Source organism: Podarcis cretensis, assembly GCF_951804945.1.
Source record: "Podarcis cretensis genome assembly, chromosome: 11".
In the NCBI taxonomy this organism is placed as follows: domain Eukaryota; kingdom Metazoa; phylum Chordata; class Lepidosauria; order Squamata; family Lacertidae; genus Podarcis; species Podarcis cretensis.
The window spans coordinates 42,745,339-42,769,950 of NC_137180.1; the positions used below are offsets into that span (position 1 = coordinate 42,745,339).

Here is a 24,612-nt window from a genome sequence, read left to right on the forward strand (position 1 = left end):
TTAAACAATTAAAATCACACCTCATGTTCAAAAATTAAAAGCACTTCATTTAAGATATGTGGACATAGATCCTGAATTTTGACCAGATCTTTACTGGACGCACCTTCATAACCAGCAAAGTCTTGCAATTTAACATTAGCTAACAGCGCTTCTGCATCTATCTACATTGCTAAGTAGAAGCAGAGAAGGAACAGAAGAAATTGCAGGAAGATATTGATGTCCTATTCTCTTGAAGTGTGTTCCTGATTTTACGTGCTTTATTTTCATGCCTCCACTTTTAGGGTGGAGCACATGTGATTGACGTTTAAGAAACTCTGCGATCGCTATCCACCATGGTTGCAAGATGCATCACAACTGACATCAGCTAAATCAAGAAACCATGTTAAGAATTGTTAAACATCATTACTGATGAAGTTAAGAAGGAAAAGGCTGTGGAGAAGGAACATGGTATTCCACTTCCCACTGCTAGTAGTCCACTCTATTAAGCGAGCACTAACCTCCAGCTATTAAAGTAGAGGGCTATTGGTGGAGAATTTTTCAGTAAACAACTTATTTGATGTTGCTGTAGTATCGTTGGCTATTAACAGAGATTTCAGAGAGTAACTCTAGCAAAACTTAAACAGCACTACAATGTGATTTCTGAATAGTAAATTTTAGCAGCTTTAATGTATTTGCAGTAACCATTGTATATCCATGATAGAAGAGACAGGATAACACTACCTCAAAGTTCTTCAAGGTTTTTCGCCAGAGCATTGGATCTGAAGATTCAAGTTGAAACACACGAAGCATAACAAATAGGAGATGAATGCAAAATGTTCCACGCCCACAGCTGCAGGTCTGTAAACCAAGATTTTAGTGTGCTTATTATGACTGTTTTCTTTCAAAAGACACAAGTTACTATATTAAATAAGGAGTTATTAGGATTATACTTCTGTATTTAGAAAATACAAATCTGTTTAGAAAAACAAATCTGTTATAAACATGGTTTATTTCTGACAGCTATCCTTCCATGGGCTGATGGATGATTTATGGCAGAGCAAACAATCTATGTTGTTCTCAGATATAACCAACCTGAAGCTAATACAACTATTTATGGTTAGCTGGTGTTTCTTCTAATGCCTACTCATTACAAGTATAAATTAACACACACTAGAAAACAGTACTACAGTGTGCTATTGAACATACAATAGTAATTACAACTTCTTCCAATCTTCTAAAATTAGTGTACTTTATAATTAAAAATAAAACTGGGTCTATGCAATTCATACCTGAGGACCAATGAATACCCTATATTTATTGTCTGGGCTGTCTCCTCCTATCAAGAAAGAATTCGGTCCTATCTGCTGTAAGAGGTACAATCTGGCCCTCATGACCTTGTTGACCCGCCGATTTGTTTCCTCAGGACTATATGGTGAGAAGCCATCTGGAGATGGAGCTCTTCGTGGTGGTGTTATTCGTCCACTCTGAAACTTATAACCAATTTATTTCAATTAGCTTCCAATAACTTTGCCAAAGGAATTCAACCTCCACTCTCCCAATATAGAAATGTTTTACATTGCCCACTGTGTCTGTCATATCTGTTAAGTTGTAAAGGAAGAACTTGTGATCTACTAGTTACCCACCATATTTTGATAGTACAGAAATGATACCATCACTTCCAAACAATTGCAGAAAATAAAAATTTCTATGCTAGCATTCTCAGACGTTATTCAAATTATGGCTACTACTTTTTAAACCCACGCCATCCTCTTCATGTTCAGAATGAAGACACCTGTAGAGGCTTACATTAAGTTTCTTTTTAAAAGAATATTAAATGTAGTAGCAGCAATAGATACAAGATAGCAGGTAAAACAGTCAATGACACAGAAATGTAACTAAAGGAGTCAGATCAAAACATCCATTGCTCCAAAATCTGCTGGAACAAAATGGACTTCAATAATGCACTACAGTATCAGGGATGAAGCCTGAGCTTCTTGGGTAGGAAATCCCAGCATCTATGTAGTTGCTGCCAACTGCACCTAAGCTGGTGCCAAGACCTGCAAGCAGGATCTCCCCTGCTTACCAAAATGGATAGACAGGAGTAGATATACTTGTATACCCTGTCACATAAGAGAAGGGGTTGGCAATTTTTTTCAGCAGGGGGTCGGTCCACTGTCCCTCAGACCTTGTGGGGAGCTGAACTATAATTTGGGGGGGGGGAAGAATGAGGGACGGTGAGCAGCATGCAAAAGGGCTCTGGAGAGGGGCTGCTTTAAATGGCCGCTTGAGAGGGGCGCTCAGCCAACCACGGCTCCTGTATCTTGTGAGCGGCAGGGGGTGGCAGCAGGATGATGAGCGGCGCGCAGAAGGGCTCCGGAGAGGGGCTGGCACCAACAAAGCCCAGCCCCCTTCCTCCTTTAGGCAGGGCGGGGAGAAGCCAGGAGGAGGGAGGGAGGAGGCGCCGCCGCGGTGTGTGTGTGTGGGGGGGGGAATGGAGCAGCCCGAATGATCAGAATCAGATCCACGCGACAATTCCCGGACCATCCACAGGCCGGATCCAGAAGGCAATTGGGCCGGATTCGGCCCCCGGGCCTTAGTTTGCCAACCCATGCATAAGAACTTTTAACTTACAGGCACAGGAGATAACCTTTTCCTTCTTACACCTGGTGATTCTGATTTAACCGCCCTAGATGAGGATGAAGAAGAACTGCTAGGAGAAGGGCTCCGCCTCCCCTTCTGAGTAGGTGAAGTAGCACTTGTTTGTCCCTCAGAAACAGGCTCCGTTGCTGCTTTGTTTGCTTCACAGCCATCACCTTTTATTGGTATTGGTTTTACTACCTTTTCAAGAAAGATATGAAGTGATTTATGGTTACCTAAAGGTCTTCTTAAAAGAAACGAAAAGATTCACAGTGAAGTTCTGGGTATACAAATATTTACTGGATTCACACCAAAACCTGTCAGTTATTCTCAGTGCTTATGAGATTCCATTTCAAGTCAAAAGAACGTGTGCTCCAGGCAGATGATGTTCACCTGGCAAAATGAAAACTTGCCAGATCCAATATGGGGGATTGGTAGTCTTGGTAACCAAGGTCTGAATACCTGGAAAGAAGTATACTGTAACCTTCACTACTGGGTAAACAAACAACTTTTTTTTTAAAGGACTCCAAAGTGCCTCAAAGCTTGAAAAAGCTTTTCTTTTGCAACTGCGTGCAAAGTGATATCACAGAGTTTTGGAAAAGAAGTTTGCCATATAGTTAGGGGTGAGTTGCAGTATGAGAAATGTAAGTCCAAACCCTTCTTGGCTGTTTACTAATAAAACAGTTCTTTATATAACTGCCATATTTATAAAACCATATTTTTGTGGAATGTCTGTTAAAAGTGGTGGGTATCGCTCTTCTTCCACTGCACAGCCCACTTTCCTATTCCTTTCTGCACATTATAAAACTTGCAGGCAAGGCCTCACCTTTGCTCTTCTCATTGTGTACTGCCTGACCAGGATGTTAGTATACAAAATATTTTTAAAAAATAGTTCCGCCACCTTTTCTAGATCCTTATTTTTTACGCTTGCTGGCTATGAATATGAATATGAATATGTGTTTTTTCCCCTCCAAGAGAGTAAATTTAAAATGCTAACGATAGAGGGCAGTGTTGTAGTTATTTTGAGCAATACAAATGTAAGTTGGAGTTGACTTCCACAATATGCAGTAGACTTGTACATTGTTAGGAATTTAAAGCTTCGCAATCAGCAATTCACAGAAATTAAATCAAGAGGAATTACAAGACAAGAGATACCCAGATGTTAACACTAAGGTTCTGTGGTGCAAGAATCAGCAATCAGGCTTTTTAAAAGCATAAACGCCAGTGCCTTTTTCTGGAGCATTACTTACCACAGGGCCTCTCCTACTCCTCCTTTCAAGCCATTCATGCTTCCAAGCAGGCATACATGTTGCCTTGAGTTTCTCCCTGATCATGCGCTCTTCTGGGCGGTCATCCATTTTCTGCAGCCCCCTGAGGGTTTCTTTATTCTCCATGTCACGACTATAGTAAAGAAAAAGCAGAGGCCATAAATGTGATTGTCAATAAACACAGTGGCATGCTTAACCCTTGAACCACCATATTTTACTCCCCCTGTAATTGCTAAACGGTTGATTTCAGCAACAGATGAAAACCTCTTAAACTAATGCAGGCATTCTGCTACCCCGTTATTTGGAATGCATCTACTCCAAATACAAAACATCAAGCATGAAAGAAAAGCTGTTTTAGTAGACCTTTAAAAAAAAAAAAAGAATTCCCTCAAGCTACTGACCTACCATAGCCTGATAATAAACACATGGTTCTTAAGACATGGGGCTGCAATCACAGGAAGTTTCTGAACAACCTTTGACATGAATTGTGCATGTGATTTTAAGTTATTTTAAACTGTTTTTAACACTCTGCTTTAATTGCTGTAACCTGCCCCGGGACTTTAGGATGGTGGGTGGGTAAGATTAACAGAAGCAACAAGACCATGATTAAAAACGGTGACTCTAATTAAACCCACTCCTAAGCTAATAACAATCTTCCTGCACATCTGAAAATAGAATTCTCTTGCCACTCAAAAAGTATAAACTACTTAAAATGAACTAGTTAATGTACTTAAGTATCAGTTGCTCCTCTGCCAAATATAGAATCAATTTATATTCCATGTTTGTCTATACTACTATTATAAACTACCATAGTCATGATGAAAGTCACTGTTTGTATAGACTACATCAGTTGAAGTTTAAAAACCCCATAATCAACCACAGCAGCAATCATTGCCAGCATCCATCATCACTGATGCTCTCTAGTCTTGAGATTAATGATTGCACAAAAAACAGCCTCAAATGCACCTACCCATTTATATACAAATTTTAGTTTATACATGAACAAACAAACACACACACCTTACTAAATGGCAAAAGCAAATCATGAGCGACATTCTTGTTACTGTTTCACAACTCTGGGACACAAAACAGCTTGCCATTTTTAACTGTGAGCAACCAGTTGGGGTACAGCAATATATATTAAAATATTAAATGCTGCAATGTTCCCCGACCACCCAAAAAGTTCAAGAATGATTCTGTATTTGCTTGAACCTTCTGTTACATTCTCCCCCAACTCCATGTGTGCCCTTCATATATAGATATTAGATAGATGAATAGATGCATACACACTATTAATCAGAGGGGAAAGAATGACAAAGACAAAGATGTTTCTTCTTTTCATTCTCCATCTTCACCATTTACTTTATACTAAGGAGATATAGGTATGGAAGCTAGCTTCCCCATATATATATATATATATGTGTGTGTGTGTGTGTGTGTGTGTGTGTGTGTGTGTGGCTAGATCAGTAACTGCAGGGGGGAAACAGATGTGCATTCAAATATGCACCTGAGTATGGATGTCTCCTATGACAGCGGCACTGCTTTCAGTGGGATGTGCATCTAGAATGTCTCCAGAATGTCGATGCAAATCCTCATCCACATTCTGGATGTGCATCCAAAGGAACATTCTATTGAAAGCAATGGTGCTGAGACAGCATCAATATCCACACTTGTCCAAGATAAACAAATGTTACATATTGGTTCACAGGTGCTGTGAACCAGGTGCTTTATATATTAGGATGAGAGATATTTCCCTGTATCTCTCATCCTAATATATAAAGGAATCTATTCCTTCCTTGACCTGGGTACTCAGTGCATCTACACATAATAGACACATTTTACTATTGGGGGAAGAATTGCTGAAATATTAGGATTAGCATCAATATAACTAGAAAGAATATGCTAGATATTCTTCCACTGCAAACTAAAATAAAATTACAGCTGTATTTCTGTGAGATCTGATATACTGCACCATGAAAATCCTTTGCAAAAAGGATACTAAGGCAGCCAAAGACTCAACCATATTCTTCCGTGTGTTCTCATGTCCACTGTTGACTTCTCAGCCGATATAAAAAAGTACTTGGACAAGCATTTATTAACAATGTACTCTAGCAGTGAAAGCTTCACAATCTTTACTTGTTCTCTCTCTCTCAAAAAAAAAGGCCAACAGAAACTAGCTTCTTCTCATGTGACAGTAAAGCCAATCTGCTCTTGTTTACACAAAATATAACAGTTATTTAAATGGAGGTGGGAATTACCGGCTGAAAAGAGTTCTCTCTCAGATATGGATAATAAAAATTATTTTTACAGCTTGTCTATCTGAAACCAAGAATGACCTTCAATGTTGCAGATTCAAAATGCTCAGATTCAAATTGCACGTTCAATGTTGCAGATTCAAAATGCTCAGATTCAAATTGCACGTTCATCCAAGTATGCAAGCGGTCAATTTCTGAATATCTGAACTTCAGCGCCAAAACAAAGGCAGCAGACAGAAAGCAACATCACTACTGGATACAAGTGAGAACACAGCTTCAAGGTCTTTAAGTTTCATTTGGCAATGTAACATCTTTCATGTTATTCACATTTGTTTACGATCTTGTTGCAAAACAGAGTTATGTTAAATAAATAAAGTGCCAAGCACATAATAATAGTTGTTGTTGTTACTGTTCAGTCGTTTAGTCATGTCCGACTCTTCGTGACCCCATGGACGAGAGCACGCCAGGCACCCCTGTCTTCCACTGCCTTCCAGAGTTTCGTCAAATTCATGTTGGTAGTTTCAAGAACACTGTCCAACCATCTCGTCCTCTGTCATCCCCTTCTCCTTGTGCCCTCAATCTTTCCCAACATCAGGGTCTCTTCCAAGGAGTCTTCTCTTCTCATGAGGTGGCCAAAGTATTGGAGCCTCAGCTTCATGATCTGTCCTTCCAGTGAGCACTCAGGGCTGATTTTCTTAAGAATGGATAGGTTTGATCTTCTTGCAGTCCATGGGACTCTCAAGAGTCTCCTCCAGCACCACAATTCAAAAGCATCAATTCTTCGGCAATCAGCCTTTTTTATGGTCCAGCTCTCACTTCCATACATCACTACAGGGAAAACCATAGGTTTAACTATACGGATTTTTGTTAGCAAGGTGATGTCTCTGCTTTTTAAGATGCTGTCTAGGTTTGTCATCGCTTTTCTCCTAAGAAGCAGGCGTCTTTTAATTTTGTGCCTGCTGTCACCATCTGCAGTGATCATGGAGCCCAAGAAGGTAAAATCTGTCACTGCCTCCATTTCTTCCCCTTCTATTTGCCTGGAAAATCTGTCACAGCCTCCATTACTTCCCCTTCTATTTACCAGGATGTGATGGGACCAGTGGCCATGATCTTAGTTTTTTTGATGTTGAGCTTCAGACCATATTTTGCACTATCCTCTTTCACCCTCATTAAGAGGTTTTTAAATTCCTCCTCACTTTCTGCCATCAAAGTTGTGTCATCTGCATATCTGAGGTTGTTGATATTTCTTCCAGCAATCTTAATTCCGGAATTAAGAATTAACCACATAATAGATAGGTCAGCAATTGAACCCAGGCAAAGCCCAGACCTGATGGAATTGACTTAAATAGAAAATCCTATCTAGTCTTGTCCCTTTTTGCAGGAGACAAAGCTTTTAGCTGGGATGTGGCCCACTCAGCTGGCTCTGCCCCTTCTTGTCTGCCATGCCCAGGTTCCCATATGTGTACTCTGAGGAAGAGAGGAATAAACAAGAAGGAAAGAAAGGAAACGAGCAGTTTGGGCATGAAAATTATGCTGTGGGCCAAAGAACAGGCTGCAGTAAGGGAGTAGCCAAGCCTGAAGGGGCAAGCTGACTGGTTGCCTGGGGGAGCTAAGCAGGAAAGCAGTAAAGGGTGGAATGGGTGGGAGAAAAGATAGGAAAATTATATTGTGAACCAAGGGATGGATATCACTGGGGGACAAACTGGCTGCTCGCTGGCAAAGGCATGATGGGAAAACTGAAGGTGAAAGGAATGGGCAGAAAAGGAACAGAAAAATGGGAAAGCAAACTGGGTGGCATCTGGGGAAAAAAATGTTTTGGAAACAGGAGCAAGTGCAAGCCAAACTTCACCTAATTTGCTGTTCCTTGCAGACACCATACTGTTAGAGCAAGCAATAGCATGTTCAGTGATGCTTTTTCCTAAAGCGTGGTTTTCACTTAGTCCACGTAGTAAACGGAGGGGAGCCTTGCAGCTATCCTGACTGCCATCTCCTGTGTGTGACTAGTGAGAGGAAGGGGGGCAGAAAGGAAGCAATCCTGTTACCACTACCCACTTTTGGCTCTGGCTACTACACTTCGGATCAGATGCAGCTCCTGGCTGACTTAGTCGGTGGGTCCATGGCCTTTCATAGGATTTCTATATTTCTATATTTTCTTTCTATTTTTCTATAGGATTTCTATATTTAGATACATACACCTGTTGAGGAAGTTTTTAAACAAAACCTAGACAAGTAAGCAACTTTGTCTTGTAAGCTGTACCATGCAAGTATTTAATGGATCTGTAGTAAAAAAAAATAAAAAGCAGCTTCATCCCCATAATATTTTGTGTCAGTTTAAAAGAGCCGTGCTGTTTAATTGTGTTTTATTCACTATGCGCTAAGTAAAAATATTCATTCAGATGAACTAGTCAGATAAATAGTTCCAGATTCTTAACAAAGGGGAAGACAGAAAATAGTCACATGAGCAAAACTTTTAGTATTTAATAAATAGACATGGGCTGTGCTCACACAGCTTTAAAATTAAAAGGAACAGAAGTATAGTAAACCCACAAAGTATGTGGGAGTTATGTTCCAGGGATCACGCCTAAAGCAAAAATCACGTATAGCCAAAACATATTGTGTTCAAAGCCAGGTGGAATTGTCAAAGTCTTTTTTCCCAAGTGTCCACCCTCTTTCTTATTTCTTCGGGGGGGGGGGTGCCACATGCATAAAGCTGAACGTGCAAAAGTTAAATGAACGTAAGTTGCAGGCTTACTGTACACCAGTCATAGAAAATACCTTTTAATCAAATATTCGGAGCAAAAGGATCCTCAGGGCAGCAAACATTTAAACATATATATTTAAACAATGTACAGCAAATTATATAGCTGTTAACAGAAGAATCCAAGTTCCCAGCAGAAAAGCACCTAGCAAAGGAACTGAGGAAATACATTATTTTGGCTCAGAGAAAATAAAAAGTATTTTGAGAGAGCTATGCATTTGCCTCTGTCAGAAATCCACCTAAGGAGAGGGACTGAAAATTCCTGGAAGTTCCAAACCTCAGTGCACTGTTGAGAAGGCCCCACCACAGATTGTCTTCTACCAGCTAGTTTCAAATGTGCTTAGCAGTTAACGTGAGAAAGAGTAAATTGTGCATCAAAAGATTTGAATCTATTTAACTTGTAAAGTTCAGTTCCTATTGCCCAATTGCTATTGCCTGTTTTAGTTAATATTTGCAACGTTTCACCCACATTCAAACTACATGTGTGTCTTCAGCATTTTGCTGATAATGTACTCCTAGACTCTGGATGACCTCACTCAGCAGTTCAATGCAGATATTAAACAGCATGAAGGATAAAATCGAACCCTGAGAAACCGCACATTGAAGGCTGCATGGGGCCTAACAGCACTCCCCAAGCACCACTCTCTGGAATTGATAATACAAGTAGGACCGGAACCACTGCAAAGCAGTGGCACCCACCCCTAACTTGGACAGCCACTCCAGAAGGAGATCATGGTCGATAGCATTGAAAGCTGTTGAGAATTAATGAGGAAAATTAACAAGGATACATTTCCCCCGTTTCTCTCAACAGATGTCATCAGGTGACCAGTTGACCAAAGTAGCATCTGTGCTAAACCTGGTCCTAAACCCCAAATGAAATGGATCTAGAAAATCAGTTTCCTCCAAGAGCACCTGGAAATTCTAACTATTTCTTTAATGGGAGATTTGTTTTATGCTGGCATATGTTGTTTATGTTGGTAGGCAGACCACATATAATGGATGTGATTCAACTTCTGTGCAGTATTAATCATATGATGTCAATAATAGAAGCATGTGTTTTAAATAAATTCTTCTTTAAAAACCTATTTAGTTTACTGAAAACACTTGCATTTGACTGAGGACAATATGATAATGTCCAATAATAATTTTAAAGTACAGGCAATACAAGCTGCAATATGTAGAGAAGGCATTGCTTCTGCCATCAGCAAGAAAACTAAGGATCCAGGAAGAACATCAAAACCAGAAAGAACCCTTGGCTGCAACAGCAAGCTGCTCTTGAACTGCAGAAGCAAAAGGAACCACACCAATTCCCAGACACACAAACAGAGGTTTTAAAACTGCAGACACTGTCAACAGATGACACATGAGTGTACAGAGAGTTCTATTTGCTACGTAAAGGGGGAGGGTTCTTCATTTAGCTTGGGTATCCAAGCGCACATCCAACTGGGACGACCTGGAGATCTCTGGGTGCCAGGTTGGTGGCTGACATCTCTATCTGGCTGAACAACAACGGGCCCAGGACAGAACCCTGTGGCCATGTGCAGCACTCCACTTGTCATTTTTTTCCAGGATTCTTAGGAACCATCAGTGAGCACTGTTTGGGTTCAGTAAGTCGACCAGCTACAAATCCACCTAACAGTTATCTCATCCAGCCCACATTTTACCAGCTTCTCCACAATAATATAATGGGGGACTTTGTCAAAAGTCTTGGGAAAGGGGCTTGAATGTGTAGTTACTATGCAACTCCAGACATTCTTGGTATAAACTGATTACCTGGTTTTAGGCTCAGGTTTCAGCACAGACTCGGTTGCCAAGATGGAATAACTTTGCCAAGGGAAGGACAGTGGGCACACTACCCTGATCATTTTCCTAGAACACTTGGCAATCTGATGCCATTGATCATAGTATCCTACTAGATAGGGCATCTGGACTGAGGAGACTCCTTGGGTAGCCAATTCCAGAGGTCCATTTGAGAGATTACAGTTTGGATCCATGACATTTACGCTATGGAGTTCCACAGAGTTTAATCTCATATCCTGTGCTCTTTAGCACATACATGAAATCTAACTGAGATTGCATGGAAGTCTGCAGTAGAGTGTTATCGGCATGCTGATGACACTCAGCTCTACTCCTTCTCATCATATTCAGGTTAGGCAGTTCAAGTACTCAATCAAGCATATGAGATGTGCAAAGAACACTAGTAAACTGAAGATAAATGCGGAAAAGATCGTGGTATTTTTGGGTGGCAAGTTAATTTCCCCAGGGAGGTGCTGTTGAACCTGTTCTGGACAGGACTCCCCTTCCCCAGGAGAACAAGGTTGCAGTTTAAGGGAGCTAAAGTGTCACCTATTACATGCTGCACCTTCTATCAGCTGCGAGGTCCTCCTAAGACAGAGATAGCCTAGTCAGTGTCATTCATGTCCTGAAAACCTTCAGATTAAACAACGAAAATGTGTTATATGTAGGAGGGGTTGTAAAGACTTCTTGAAAACTTAATTTAGCCCACAATGCAGAAAACTGAGCTTGGCTATAAAGAACAGCTCTCAGAACTGTGCTTGCTACTGGTCCATTTCCAGGCAGAATTCAAAGGGTTGCTGATCACTTTAAATGCCTTTGGACTTGAATATAAATTCATTCATAATTAGTTTATGAATTGCCTTTCATAAAGTGCCAATCACACAATAAAAACAAAAATAGGTTTTAACACAACACAAAACACTGAAGACCGACACCTAAATAAATAAAGCTGGAAAACACTGTGAAAACTATAGATAGATAGATAGATAGATAGATAGATAGATAGATAGATAGAGTAGTTTCTGGAAACCACTAATAGTGGGCACATGTCATATCACAGCAGAAACAATGTTATGCAAGTCAGGGGTAGCCACACTGAAGCCCTGCTCCAATGTGCAATGGACTGGGTTTCATGTTTTAGGAACTTCCAAAAAGAAAAACCTACTGCGTATGTAAGGAGTAAGGCAGTCTCAAGCAACCAAAGTCTGGTAATTCCAGCAAACATTCGTTCCAATGATATTTTGGGCATTTATGCATATATTCTTCCTTGTGTCATCTATTCATTCACAGTCACTGGCCCAATCTATCTTTAGTGGAGATGGCCATAAGTAGGAATAATGTGTAAGAGGCAAAAACAGAATAGAGAAGATATGCAGGTCTCTGAAAGCAGTCAGTTGGCAATTTTGATTAATCAGAGCCCTATTATTCATTTGCAATCCAAATGGTAATTAATCCAGTATGCAATCATTGCTTGTTCATATTCAGGGACAAAAGAAAATATTCATCCATTTTATTATTTTAGAATGATTCAGTGCAACCCACTGTATAATCATCTATTGCAAACAAACTTTATGCAAACTGTAAATACAAATAGATATTCTATAATATGTACACCCAAAGAGAATTTAATTTAATAAGACTACTGCACTCACAAACAGCTGGAGTAACTGTAGAAGGAAATTGTGCCTCTTCAGCCTAAGGAGAATTTGACATTTAAAGAATGCAAAAGGCCACAAACACTAGCTTCTTTTGGATACACATTTCTGAAGACTAATAAGGTTTCATTATTTCTTTGCCACTTGCAGCTTGCAACAGAGGAGCCAGATTGTTAACACTATAATGCAGTCTATAAAATATGGTGGACTGAAACCAAATAAAGTTGATGTTTTTATTGACACTTTTTATTGACGTTTTTATTGTCCTCCTTGTAATTTTGCATGGTGGATTTTTAGGGAACTGTGGTCTATAAATATTTTAACAAGTAACATAAATAAATAGGTGGATGAAAAAGGTAACTGTTAGGTGGATTTGTAGCTGGTTGACTGACTGAACCCAAGTGCTCACTAATTGTGCCTCATCATCCTGGAAAAAAGTGACATGTGGGGTTATTGTGCAACGTCTTTATAAACTACTTGGATGAAGGAATGGAGGGGATGTTCATCAAATTTGCAGATGACACCAAACTTGGAACGTTAGCTAACGCTGCAGGATACAGAACTGGGATTCAGGATTACATTAACAGATTGGAGAACTGGGTCCAAACAAACAAAATAAATTTAAAAGGAGCAAATGTAAGGTTACACAATTATGCACAGATTAACCAACTGCACCAGTGTAACATGTGAGACACCTGGATTACTAGTAGTACATGTGAAAAGGATCTAGGGGTCTTGGTTAACCACAAGGTTAACATGAGTACAGTGGTGCCCCGCAAGACGAATGCCTCGCAAGATGAAAAGCCCGCTAGACGAAAGGGTTTTCCGTTTTTGAGGCGCTTCGCAAGATGAATTTCCCTATGGGCTTGCTTCGCAAGACGAAAACATCTTGCGAGTCTTGCGATTTTTTCCGCTCCCTCCCCCTTTTTCTAAGCCGCTAAGCCGCTAATAACTGCTTAGCCGCTAAGCCGCTAATAGCCGCTAAGCCGCTAATAGCGCTAATCCGCTAATAGGGTTGCTTCGCAAGACGAAAAAACCGCTAGGCAAAGAGACTCGCGGAACAGATTCTTTTCATCTTGCGAGGCACCACTGTATGATGCAGCGACAAAAAAAGAGAGCTAATGTTATTCTAGGCTGCATCAAGAGAAGTATAGTTTCCCGATCAAGAAAGTAATAGTAGCACTCTCTTCTGTCTTGGTCAGACCATACCTGAAGTACTGTGTCCAGTTCTGGGTGTCACAATTTAAGAAGGATATGGACAAGCTGGAACGTGTGCAGAAGAGGGTGACCAAGATGATCAAGGGTCTGGAAACTAAGCCTTAAGAGCAATGCTTGATGGAATTGGGTATGGTTAGCCTGGGAAGGAGGAGACTGAGAGGAGAGATGATAGGCATCTTTAAATATCTCAAGGGCTGTCACATGGAAAACGAAGCAGGCTTGTTCTCTCCTGCTCTGGAGGGTAGGGCCCAAACCAATGTCTTTAAGTTACAAGAAAGAAGATTCCGACTAAACATCAGGAAGAACATTATGAAAGTAAGAGCTGTTCGACAGTGGAACAGACTCCCTTGGGAGGCTATGGACTCTCCTTCCTTGGATGTTTTTAAGTAGAGGCTAGATGGTCATGGATGCTTTAGCTGAGATTCCTGCATTGCAAGGAGTTGGACTAGATGACCTTTAGGATCCCTTCCAACTCTACACTTCTGTGATTCTAAGTTCTTGGAATATATAGAAGCTTCTATTACCAAAATAATGCTGCCAGACAAAATTATTCACACACAACCAGTTCAATGAACTACTTTAAAATTTTATATTATAAGTCAAGCCTGCTAGATTTTTAATTTTGCAATGCTGAGTGTGTCAACATGCAATATAAGGCCAGGAAAAAGCATATGCAGACTACTGAAGCCCTTAAGCCACCTTGCAAAGTTGTTAATCTAAATGCAAGTAATTATAATAGTGATGTTATGTTAGAGATTTTTCACACATGCCTGGAACTCCAAAGTTACACTTCCCATAGCAATAGTTCAGTCAACCTGCATAATTATATTTTCTAATAATGCATGTGTCATGGAGGAATTACAGCTAACATAACATTCAGTAATACAAGTGGGGCCCCATTATGGCAGCTGTGGGAACTTCCTGGTTTGAGCATACATGTAGAAATCACTACTACAAATAGCGCATCAAGCATCCCACATTTCAATTCTTGGGTTTAATCAAAGCTAATACAAGAATCCAGTATTTTAGTGACAGACAATTCCAGTGCACAAGAGCTAAGTCCTGGTTCCCTAGTATTTTCAAACACAGAAACAGCTTTGACATCGGTCTTTGAACAATGCAACAGCTCCCTGTTTATGCTGTCTATCTATGGAAATATTTGAATGATATTGTTTGCTCCATCTTAACTCTTAACTTTCCCCTAAGCAGGCAAGTGAATCTACTCTTTATAACAGTTTCAAGTGGCAAATCTTGGTGTAGTTTAAACTTCCCTTCCTTTCATCTTTCTAACCATGTGGTTTCTTCAGCAGCTCACTATCTACATCTAAAATATCAAAGCAAAAAGCACAACACACTTTGAGACAAAGCACCTACCATTTCAAGTATGTTTGAAGAAGTCCCTTTTGTTCCTCAAAGCTTTTATTCTAAACACTTTCCAATGTAGTAATGAGAATACGTTGCTGAAGTTCAACAACCCTGCAGTGCACTTTACTGCTAATATTGGGGGTCAGATGTGAAAAGCTCAGGTTGGTTTGGATTCCCAGTCAAACATCACACATATGTGCCGAACATCACCCATACTGGTCAGCTTGCATCGAAGGTGACTCTACTCAGTTTGCCCCTCAAACCTCCTCCATGACTAAATGAAGCATCCAATTGGATCCAGAACCTTCCATGACCCACTGACTTGCATGCAGTCTGGTTGCACTTCAAAATGTTTTTAAAAACTAAGAAAGTGCCCATGAAGTCCTAAATTAGAGCAGGGACCTTTGCTTTTTTTCAGAACTCTCCCCCTAAGCACCTGGCTCAGATAACCTACATATCAGGGATACACTGCAACATTTTATTGTAATCCTCCACTCCCTAGCTTAATTTCAGGGCATTTTTGGCACTCCCAATTTGCTTTATGAATGTAGGCCATGTGGGATGAACTCCTATTTCTTTTCAACAGCCTCCAAGAACATTCAGTTAGACAGAGAAGTCAGGATGCATTTCTTTCTTCTTTAACCCAATTTAAGTCCTCCTATTTAATTTCTTTTTTTCAAAAGAAAGTGAAGCTGTGTACAAAGAACACAGAAGAGTATATCCTCTAAAAGCTGTCCTTAAGATTAGCTATTTGGAAGATGTAGCATTTTACAAATAGCATTTAATACACCATATATGAAGTCCTAAATATTTACAAGTATTTGTGACAATAACAGTCAGGTTCCCAGTTTTGTACAACACAGTTAAAAGTGTCTTCTTGCAATTTACAGAAAGCATTCAACATACAAAAGTTTGGTCAATTATTTTTAAATTAATGAAGCAGCTTCCCCTAATCTGGATTCAGTGTATTATAATTAATTTTCCAGCACATATGCTAATCCACTGTTCTTCTGAGTTCGGTAAGTCAAATATAGGGATTATCCTATTCTATTCTCACAACCACCCTGTAAATTGGTCAAGACTCTGACAAACACATTCTCTCTCTCTCTCTCTCTCTCTCTCTGAGTTATACAGGGAACTCCATGGCTAAGCAGGATTTCAGCAAAGCCTTCCCATCGAAGTACAACACTATCTATACCATCACAATGGCTCTCTAGAAACAGTTTTCCCATTTATATCCCTGGATAGCACACAAGTATAGCCAATTTTCTTATGAGGGTTTTCATCTAATAAGTATTATACTGTACATACTTTTGTAGTCCTTCGTGAAACTCAAATTCAAACAAAAGGAGATTGACACTGGTTGGATGTAGAAGAGCATTTTCCTAAATAACAAATTGCTTAGGAAATTAACATCTCTTGCGTTCTGTTCTTTCTGTTCACTTTTTTGTTTCAAGGATCACAAATCACAATACTTTCAAGATAAGGACTGCCATTTATGTATGCTAATGTGTTACTTGAAAAGAGGGTTTGGGGGCATTTCACACTGATCAAGTCATAACAACCCCTACTATTGTGAACTGGCAATCTGCAAATCCATAATTTAAAACCAATCCCCAAAAAACATGACAAACCAAGTCTGATACCTTGATTCATGATAGTGTTGCCGAGATGCTTGCAGGTATGCAGGTATCCACTTGCAAGTACAACCTATGCCAATTATAACTGATTTTAATCAGTAAAAAAACTAGGTTCTCTGCTAGCTGGAACTAACAATGCTTCTCTTTCAGGAAAGCAGCATGCCATGAAGATTGAAGGCCAGCTCAAAATCCTATATTTTGATGCCAGTTACCCTTTTGTTTCTAATCTTCACTTTTAGAGAAAGGTTATGGAACAGATGGTCACTCTAATTTCAGATACCCCAGAAGCTATTGGTTACCTGGAATCCTGCCAGTCTGGCTTTTGCCTTTTTTGGCACCATTTATGTCTATGACCTTTGGCTACAGATTGACAGGCTAAATTGTTCACTATTTATCTTTTTATATCTTCCAAGGGCTTTTGAAACTCCTTAACATAAAGTATTGGCAGTTCCCTCTTTTGCAGATAACTGACAATAGCATGACATGCAAGCCACACGTCTATTTACTCTCACAGGAAATGTAAGCATGGTTATACTGATGGTATAACTCACTTAGTTTGCAGTGTCTTGATAAAAAAATGTACTTTCATTGATGGACAGAAACAAACGGTTCCTGATCAAAGCTCTCTTAATATTTAGTAGTGTTATACTATTTGGGTTCTGTGCATCATATCTACCAGTATTTGCTCAAAGAACACATTTATTTTTCATATCCTAATTGCTGTAGATTTTCTGCATGGAGTATTACACCAGGCTAGGATATAGATAGTGAAAATATGAAAGAAAAATCAGATAGCCAAGTTGAGGAGATATCATTTTCCATGGAATTAAAGCTTGAAAGCAAAATCATAGCCTCTCACTGACCTAACCCCCTCCCCCCCCCCGAATGGCTACTGAAATCTGGATTGTCAGTGTTGGTTTCCAAAGCTAGTTCCTAGATTTAAGATCATATCCTGATTAATATTTGCAGTTCTACAGGATCCTTACATGATGATGTTCATTACTACCTCACAATTAGTGCAGCATTTCTATATTTTAAAATGGATTATTTCAAATACTAAAATTCTCATTTCCAGGCACCATTATCTGCAGCCCACAAATACAAAAGGAGTTACAAAGGTCACATTTTCAGATGGTACACATTCATGTCTTTCTCTCTCACACCCACCCACACCCACCGTGTGTTAAGGCTATATGGACAAACCACCATGCCATTCATGACCAGAGCATAACCAAGATAAGAACCCCAACAATAATGTAACTAGTAGAGAGAGGAAATATTTCAAAGTTGTTGCATATATTTGATTTAAGTTTTGAATGAGGCATGATCGCCAAACCTGGAAGTGAGCCGAGAATGTCACTAAACATGGCACTAAAAGGGTGGGGTGGCATGGTACGGCGCAGGGTGCGTTTATATGCATTCCACCAACATGCAGGGTTGGGTGGGAACTGAACACAAAATGGTCATTGACAGCACACATCTAGCTTTTCTGTTCTTGCACAGTACAAACACAACTATTCCATTGCACCAAACAGCAACTACACCGTCAACATATATTGACCATACAGAATGCTGGTATGTTTCAGCAGCACTGTCTCTCTCAGGTTCTGCACCCTAACAAGTTGAATGTGAAGGGAAGATGTACATTTACACACATATCAATTGCTCACATTATCAAACTGTGTCATAGTCCTAGTTCATAGTGTAGAAGACCAGACCAGAGACATAAATAGTAACATAAGCGTTATAAACAACAAAAGAGGTATGTTTGGACACACTCAAAACAGGAATTAATGTGTGATATCAAATTCCATGAAAAATTCATCATCCATGAAAGCCTTTCAGTCATAATTATAACACTGGAGTGGAAAGTCTAGAGAAAGCAAGAAAGCAGCAACATTTTGATAGAAACAGGAAAACAAGCAACCAAGGTCAGCTGATTATAGCTTATTTCAGTGCAGTGTCTTCATTTTGAACTAACACAATCTACAATTTACTACAGATATTTACAGCTGTTGCTTGAATATGAAGTAACACAAGTCCTGCTACAGGAGAAACTGATTTAATAGCCCAAGAACTAAAGTGTTCTTGCATATGAATTCTGAACAAATCTAAAAATAAAAAATGCAGACACAGCATGCAACCTAGATAACGCATGGAAGAGCTGCCAAGAGCAGTTAAAATCAAGGTATAAGCTAGGCATTCATCTGGAAGGTACTTTAATAATTTTTGATAATTGTGTACTAATGTCACAATAGAAGTACTCTTTATTTCTGAAATGTCTGTTGTATAGCTTTTTTTATCTTTTAAGAAAGGCAACTAAGCCTTTAAAATTATCTTGTGCCACTTCACAAATGGCAGAAAAAGTTAAAAATTGGGAGGAAGAGAAAGGGAATGAAAAAGTAGTAGCTGAGTCATTTATATTTTATTCACCCTGTCTCAAAAAATAAATAAACCCCAAAGCACCCATGAATTCATCATTTAATATTTCTAATTCTCCAGGATCTATGGCTCGTTTTTCATTTGTTTTTAACAATTTAAAGCAGATTTTGGGAAAGTGAGCTTCTCTATAGCAGTATGCTCAAGGATGAGCTCTTCTGCAGCAATTTACATTTGCTAAAGACCTCATGCAGCACTCTACACAGTTTCCCTAATGAAAACACCAGTGTGTCCATTCCCCCCCACCTGTAGTCAATATACATGCCCTGAATGTATGTATGCACATATAGACCAATAGATGATGGATTTCCCAGCAATAACATGCAGTTTGGTCCTCACATGACAATAGCATCTTCTTCTGTTTATGTTTGGCTATCTAAACCATTTGGCCCAAGCTATTTATAAGCTATAGCCAGTCCATTAAATATGGCCAAAATAGTGATCAGCTATTAATTATGAGATAACCACCACAATGATACAGTTTCATTACAGCAGAGTTACATCTTACACAGTTGTTAATTCTACAGTCAGCACAGAAGACATAAATTGTGTACAGTAAGACCACAACTTATCCACATTTAACTTGTGTACATTCAGCTTTATGCCCTTGGCAAAAATAAAGGAAAATGAAAAGGGTGGGGGCATCGGGGGGGGGAATACTTTGACTATACACAATTTGTGTGTATAAAAGTGTGATTCCCAGAATGCAATCCCTGCATAAAATGAGGGTTTACACTACAGTCTAATCAAAATCCCCTGAATTGCCCCTATACGCTCCCCTTCAGAAAGATCTGTAGTCAGGGTGGGGGCCCTGGGCTCTGAGCAGTCTTCTGACTCACTCCAACTCCCCTTTTCTGGCTGCCAGGCACCACCACTTGCTTACGTGGTAGCTGTGCTCTACCCCCCTGTCAAAGTGGCAGTCAAATCCCTGTCAAATCCCTGCTTTGATTCAATTCTACAGCAAAAGATATCCTCAAATTATTTAACCTCCTATGCTTTAGGGTTTAAATAGCAATGGGTTCTCACCCATGGAAGTGAGTTCTAAGCAGCTGGAATTTTTCTTATTTACACCAAGTTTTTCCCAGCCTTCAAAGAAGCCAGCAGCAGTAGAGAATAGCTGTTTATGAATGGCAGTAGGCTTAATCATTACAGAAAGTCTATTTAAAAGAAAAATGGATGTGCAGATACTCAGTAACCATGATTGTTATAGATAGAAACTCCACAAAAGTGTTCATAATATGTATATATTTATTTAATATACTATGCAAAAGTTTCATTAGGACAGAGTAAGAAAGTAAAAGTTTAGCACCCACTCTTTATTAAGAAAGCTTGACAGTTGTCCCCTTCTGGCTAAAGTCAGGGTTCCCTACTTTCTTCGAGACATGACCTGTATGTAGCATTGATCACATAGTGACAGAGTGAAACAGGAAAGAAGTTCCTTTGCTCCCCCTCTTCTCCTGTTCCGCATGATGCATGGCTTGGAATTTGTCCTTCTACAGAAAGTTTAGCCAGACCTTAATAACTCTGACGTAGATAATGAGCATACATAGCCAGTGGAAAAGTGTAACTTGTCTAGGGATCATATGAGTTAATTATACTCACACTTCCAAGACTTTGGACCTTTTACAGCTAGGCCAAAAGTTACATATGTGGAAGCTCACCTGGGCTGAGCTTAACTGCAGGCATCTGGAGAATATATTATTTCGGAAGGTTAACCACTTGACCAATAAAGAGTTGTTGGTTTCCTACGATTTTTAAAATTATAATCAATTCTTTGAACAAGTGGTGTAACTCCTACATATAATATGAAGGCCACAGGAAAAAGAAAACCAAGAACCAGAGTTAGAATGTCAGACTTTCCCCCCTATTGCAATTTGCAAATATTTGATGAAAGAACATCTGGACCGCAATAACAAAGGATGCACATTTCCCCCTCTAAGTCAGTTTGTGCAGGAATAAATTAAATACAACAAATGTTTTAACTCTTAATATTAGAATGAATGCATTGTTGGGGGACATTTCTACTAGTTTTATATTGACTGGATTTGTGTATGAGTGTTTTTAAAGAAATGGCAAGGGCAATTTGATGCAGTCTGATCCACTGCGGCACCAGGACTACTGCTGGGATCATGTAGTTATTATCTTATGCTCCAACTGGCAGCAAAATTAGAAGCACAACAGCTGCTGTAGAAACAAGCACTAATAAGGCAACCAATAGCCAATTGCAGTGTCCATGGCAACTCCATGTCACCCACCAATCACCCACCCAGCTGCCACAGCTGCATTGGCCATACATGTAAAGCAACAGTCAACATGTAGCAATAGCACTGTTAGGACATCACCTTACCCAGTAAACACTTATCACCACACACAAGCAGGCAGATAGTACAGGGATTGTTTGGTCATCTCTTCCTAGCTACTATAGCACTGCAGAAATAAAGGCAGCAATTGACACCTAGAACTACAAACCCCACAGTTCATAAACATCATCTCAGGTCCACGGGTTTGTATTTATTATTACAGTTAAATTATTCATATATTAATTATGAATAGTTTTAATGTTCTGTTTTTTTATCCCGCCCTGTTTTAATCAATGTAAAAGCATAGTATTAGCAACATTTATGTTGCTCTTTTGAGTGTTCAAAGCTCTTTGTTTACCTTATTTTACCTAATAAATTTACAAAGCCTCTGTAAAAGAAGGCCAAGCATCATTTCTCCAGATGGTGTGGGGAGTAAAGGTAAAGGTAAAGGTACCCCTGCCCGTAGGGGCCAGTCTTGACAGACTCTGGGGTTGTGCGCCCATCTCACTTAAGAGGCCAGGGGCCAGCGCTGTCCGGAGACACTTCCGGGTCACGTGGCCAGCATGACATCGCTGCTCTGGCGAGCCAGAGCCGCACACGGAAACGCCGTTTACCTTCCCGCTGGTAAGCGGTCCCTATTTATCTACTTGCACCTGGAGGTGCTTTCGAACTGCTAGGTTGGCAGGCGCTGGGACCGAGCAGCGGGAGTGCACCCCGCCGCAGGGATTCGAACCGCCGACCTTTCGATCAGCAAGTCCTAGGCACTGAGGCTTTAACCCACAGCGCCACCTGCGTCCCTTGGTGTGGGGAGTGGGGGAGTATAAATGTTAAATATTTATTTTTAAACATTTTTAGAAATTACCTGTGATTAAAAAAGTGGATTAACACATAAACGGTTTTCTCTCTCACCAAATGATCTTGAATTATTAACCCAAAGGTTTTAACTACTTTAATGCATCATACTGGTAAATCAAAGAATCTGTTTTAAGGGCTAAAATTTATGCTCCATTGTAGAGACTATCAAAGTACTTTGCCACAAAGGGCACCATCAAATGTAAGAGCTGTTTCCCATTTGTTAATCCAGTTTTATGTAGCAAGTGTGGCTTGGCAACAAAACTGTGGCACCAGTTATAGGGAAGTGATCACTGTGTGAAGGTTTTAGGCACAGTCCCCTGCCACATGAAGAATATGTGGTAGACTTATCAAAAAGTCATTTTATACACACACAGATGATAGATAGATAGATAGATAGATAGATGATAGAATATATGAAAGAGATGCTTTATTTTCAAAGAGACACATAACATGATACTTGCAATCTGTTCCAATACTATCTCAGTTCCCAGAACTTTGTTCTTTTACTTCAGTGTTCTCCATCCTGGAGTTTCCAGGTGTCCTCCTTCCCTTCCTGCAGCCATCCAGCATGTATCCAGGGAGCTAGGGCAGATGGGGCTGCTGCCTTGCATTTGTAAATATAATAAATATGACTAATAAGGAAGGAACTGTGTGCACGTTTAACCAAATAATTACTGCCAGCACCACAGAAATCTTGGTACTAGTGTTTGAAAAATAGAGACAATTGAAAATGGGGACCAAATCCTGTATTAGCAGTGAAATAAATGCACAAGCTGGACAACTAGTAGTATGCGAGGGAGGTGGGAGAATCTTACAAAAACTAGGCAAGGCTGACATCGCCTGACATTTTAAGAATCTGGACTCAAATTCAATATGCACTTGCAAATTTTATTTCCCAACAAGTATTGTGGTAAGATGCTAATTTACAAAGCTCAAATTCTGAGACTTTAATATAGAATATTTAGCCGAAGAGGTATATTGCAAAAGTGACGTTTATCAGCTGTATAACTATGGAGTGCCACAGGAGCACATTAAACATCAGAATTGTAACAGGAACCTTTGTATGAGTTAATACTTTATTAATCCTTTTGGTGCTACACTGTATCTTTGTACTTTTGTCCTTCCAGGCTGTGACACTTCATGGTTTAAATTTTTGTTTTCCCTCTTTTTATTATGTTTGTCCTTTTGTAACAAATATGTTGATATCAAAAGTGAGCTAACAACTTGTAAATCATAATTCTGCTCTTCCAAGCAGTACTTCAGTGTGTCAACTCTGTGCAAATTGTAACCAGCATTTTAAAAAATGCAGATAACTTATAGTATTTGGCATGACCCAATCTCCTCTGCTTGGAAAAAAATGGAAATTATCACCCAGTATAACTAGTACTGCACAACTCCCTTATTTTCCCTTAGGGAACTAACCCCCCACTTTCATCACTGGTTACCTGTAAACATTCTTTGGAGGTCAGACACAGTGGTATCATTCACATGTACTGTTCATACTCTAATTCTTATTACAAGCTCTGAGGAGAAAATCATAAGCTTTTGTTTCCATTTGAGCTTAACTACAAGCTTATCTTCAATCTATGGTTGACTTTAAGCGAAGCAAGCCAACTTCAAACCAAGGGTAATGAAGTTGGTTTGCTTCAACAAACTATTAATATTAACCACAGTTTAGAGTTTGGACACAACACTGATTGTGGTTCAACCATAATGGGTACCGTACTTCTTATTTCCTTACGCCTATACTGGAGGAGGGGGCAGGACAAGTGCATGAACATAAAGCTCGCTGCAGCTCATCTTCAAACTCAATGACAAGGATTAACATTACATGCAAATGAAGACAGCAAAAGCTTTACTCAGTGTATGATTAGCAACAAGTCTGAATGGATCGCTGACTGCATGGATTATTGTGCCCAAATGATTTAGTAGCAAGATACCGCAACACAGAATTATGTTTCAAAATTGTTATAAGGGGGGGCTTATGCACTGCATGCAAGGGCCAGTGATGGGAGCTGGGCATGTTTAGCCTGGAGAAGAGGAGGTTAAGGGGTGATATGATAGCCATGTTCAAATATTTAAAAGGATGTCACATAGAGGAGGGAGAAAGGTTGTTTTCTGCTGCTCCAGAGAAGCGGACACGGAGCAATGGATCCAAACTACAAGAAAGAAGATTCCACCTAAACATTAGGAAGAACTTCCTGACAGTAAGAGCTGTTCGACAGTGGAATTTGCTGCCAAGGAGTGTGGTGGAGTCTCCTTCTTTGGAGGTCTTTAAGCAGAGGCTTGACAACCATATGTCAGGAGTGCTCTGATGGTGTTTCCTGCTTGGCAGGGGGTTGGACTCGATGGCCCTTGTGGTCTCTTCCAACTCTATGATTCTATGGGGAACCTATGAGCCTCCAGATGCTGATAGACTATAACCTCCTTCATCCTTGACCACTAG

The 24,612-nt window shown here is 39.8% G+C and overlaps 1 protein-coding gene across 2 annotated transcripts in view; it reads right to left on the reverse strand.

Moving 5' to 3' along the window:
- The window catches only part of MAP3K1 (mitogen-activated protein kinase kinase kinase 1), a 62,246-nt gene that overhangs the window by 25,832 nt on the left and 11,802 nt on the right, over positions 1 to 24,612 (reverse strand). The window contains exons 2-5 of one of the 2 annotated variants that reach the window (XM_079995292.1): positions 3,867 to 4,017; positions 2,611 to 2,817; positions 1,269 to 1,463; positions 721 to 837 (exon numbers count right to left, since the gene is read on the reverse strand). In XM_079995292.1, coding sequence (XP_079851418.1) covers positions 721 to 837; positions 1,269 to 1,463; positions 2,611 to 2,817; positions 3,867 to 4,017 — 670 coding nt within the window. Of the gene's footprint in view, positions 1 to 720; positions 838 to 1,268; positions 1,470 to 2,610; positions 2,818 to 3,866; positions 4,018 to 24,612 lie in introns of both variants that reach the window. The other variant, XM_079995291.1, reaches the window with a different exon arrangement.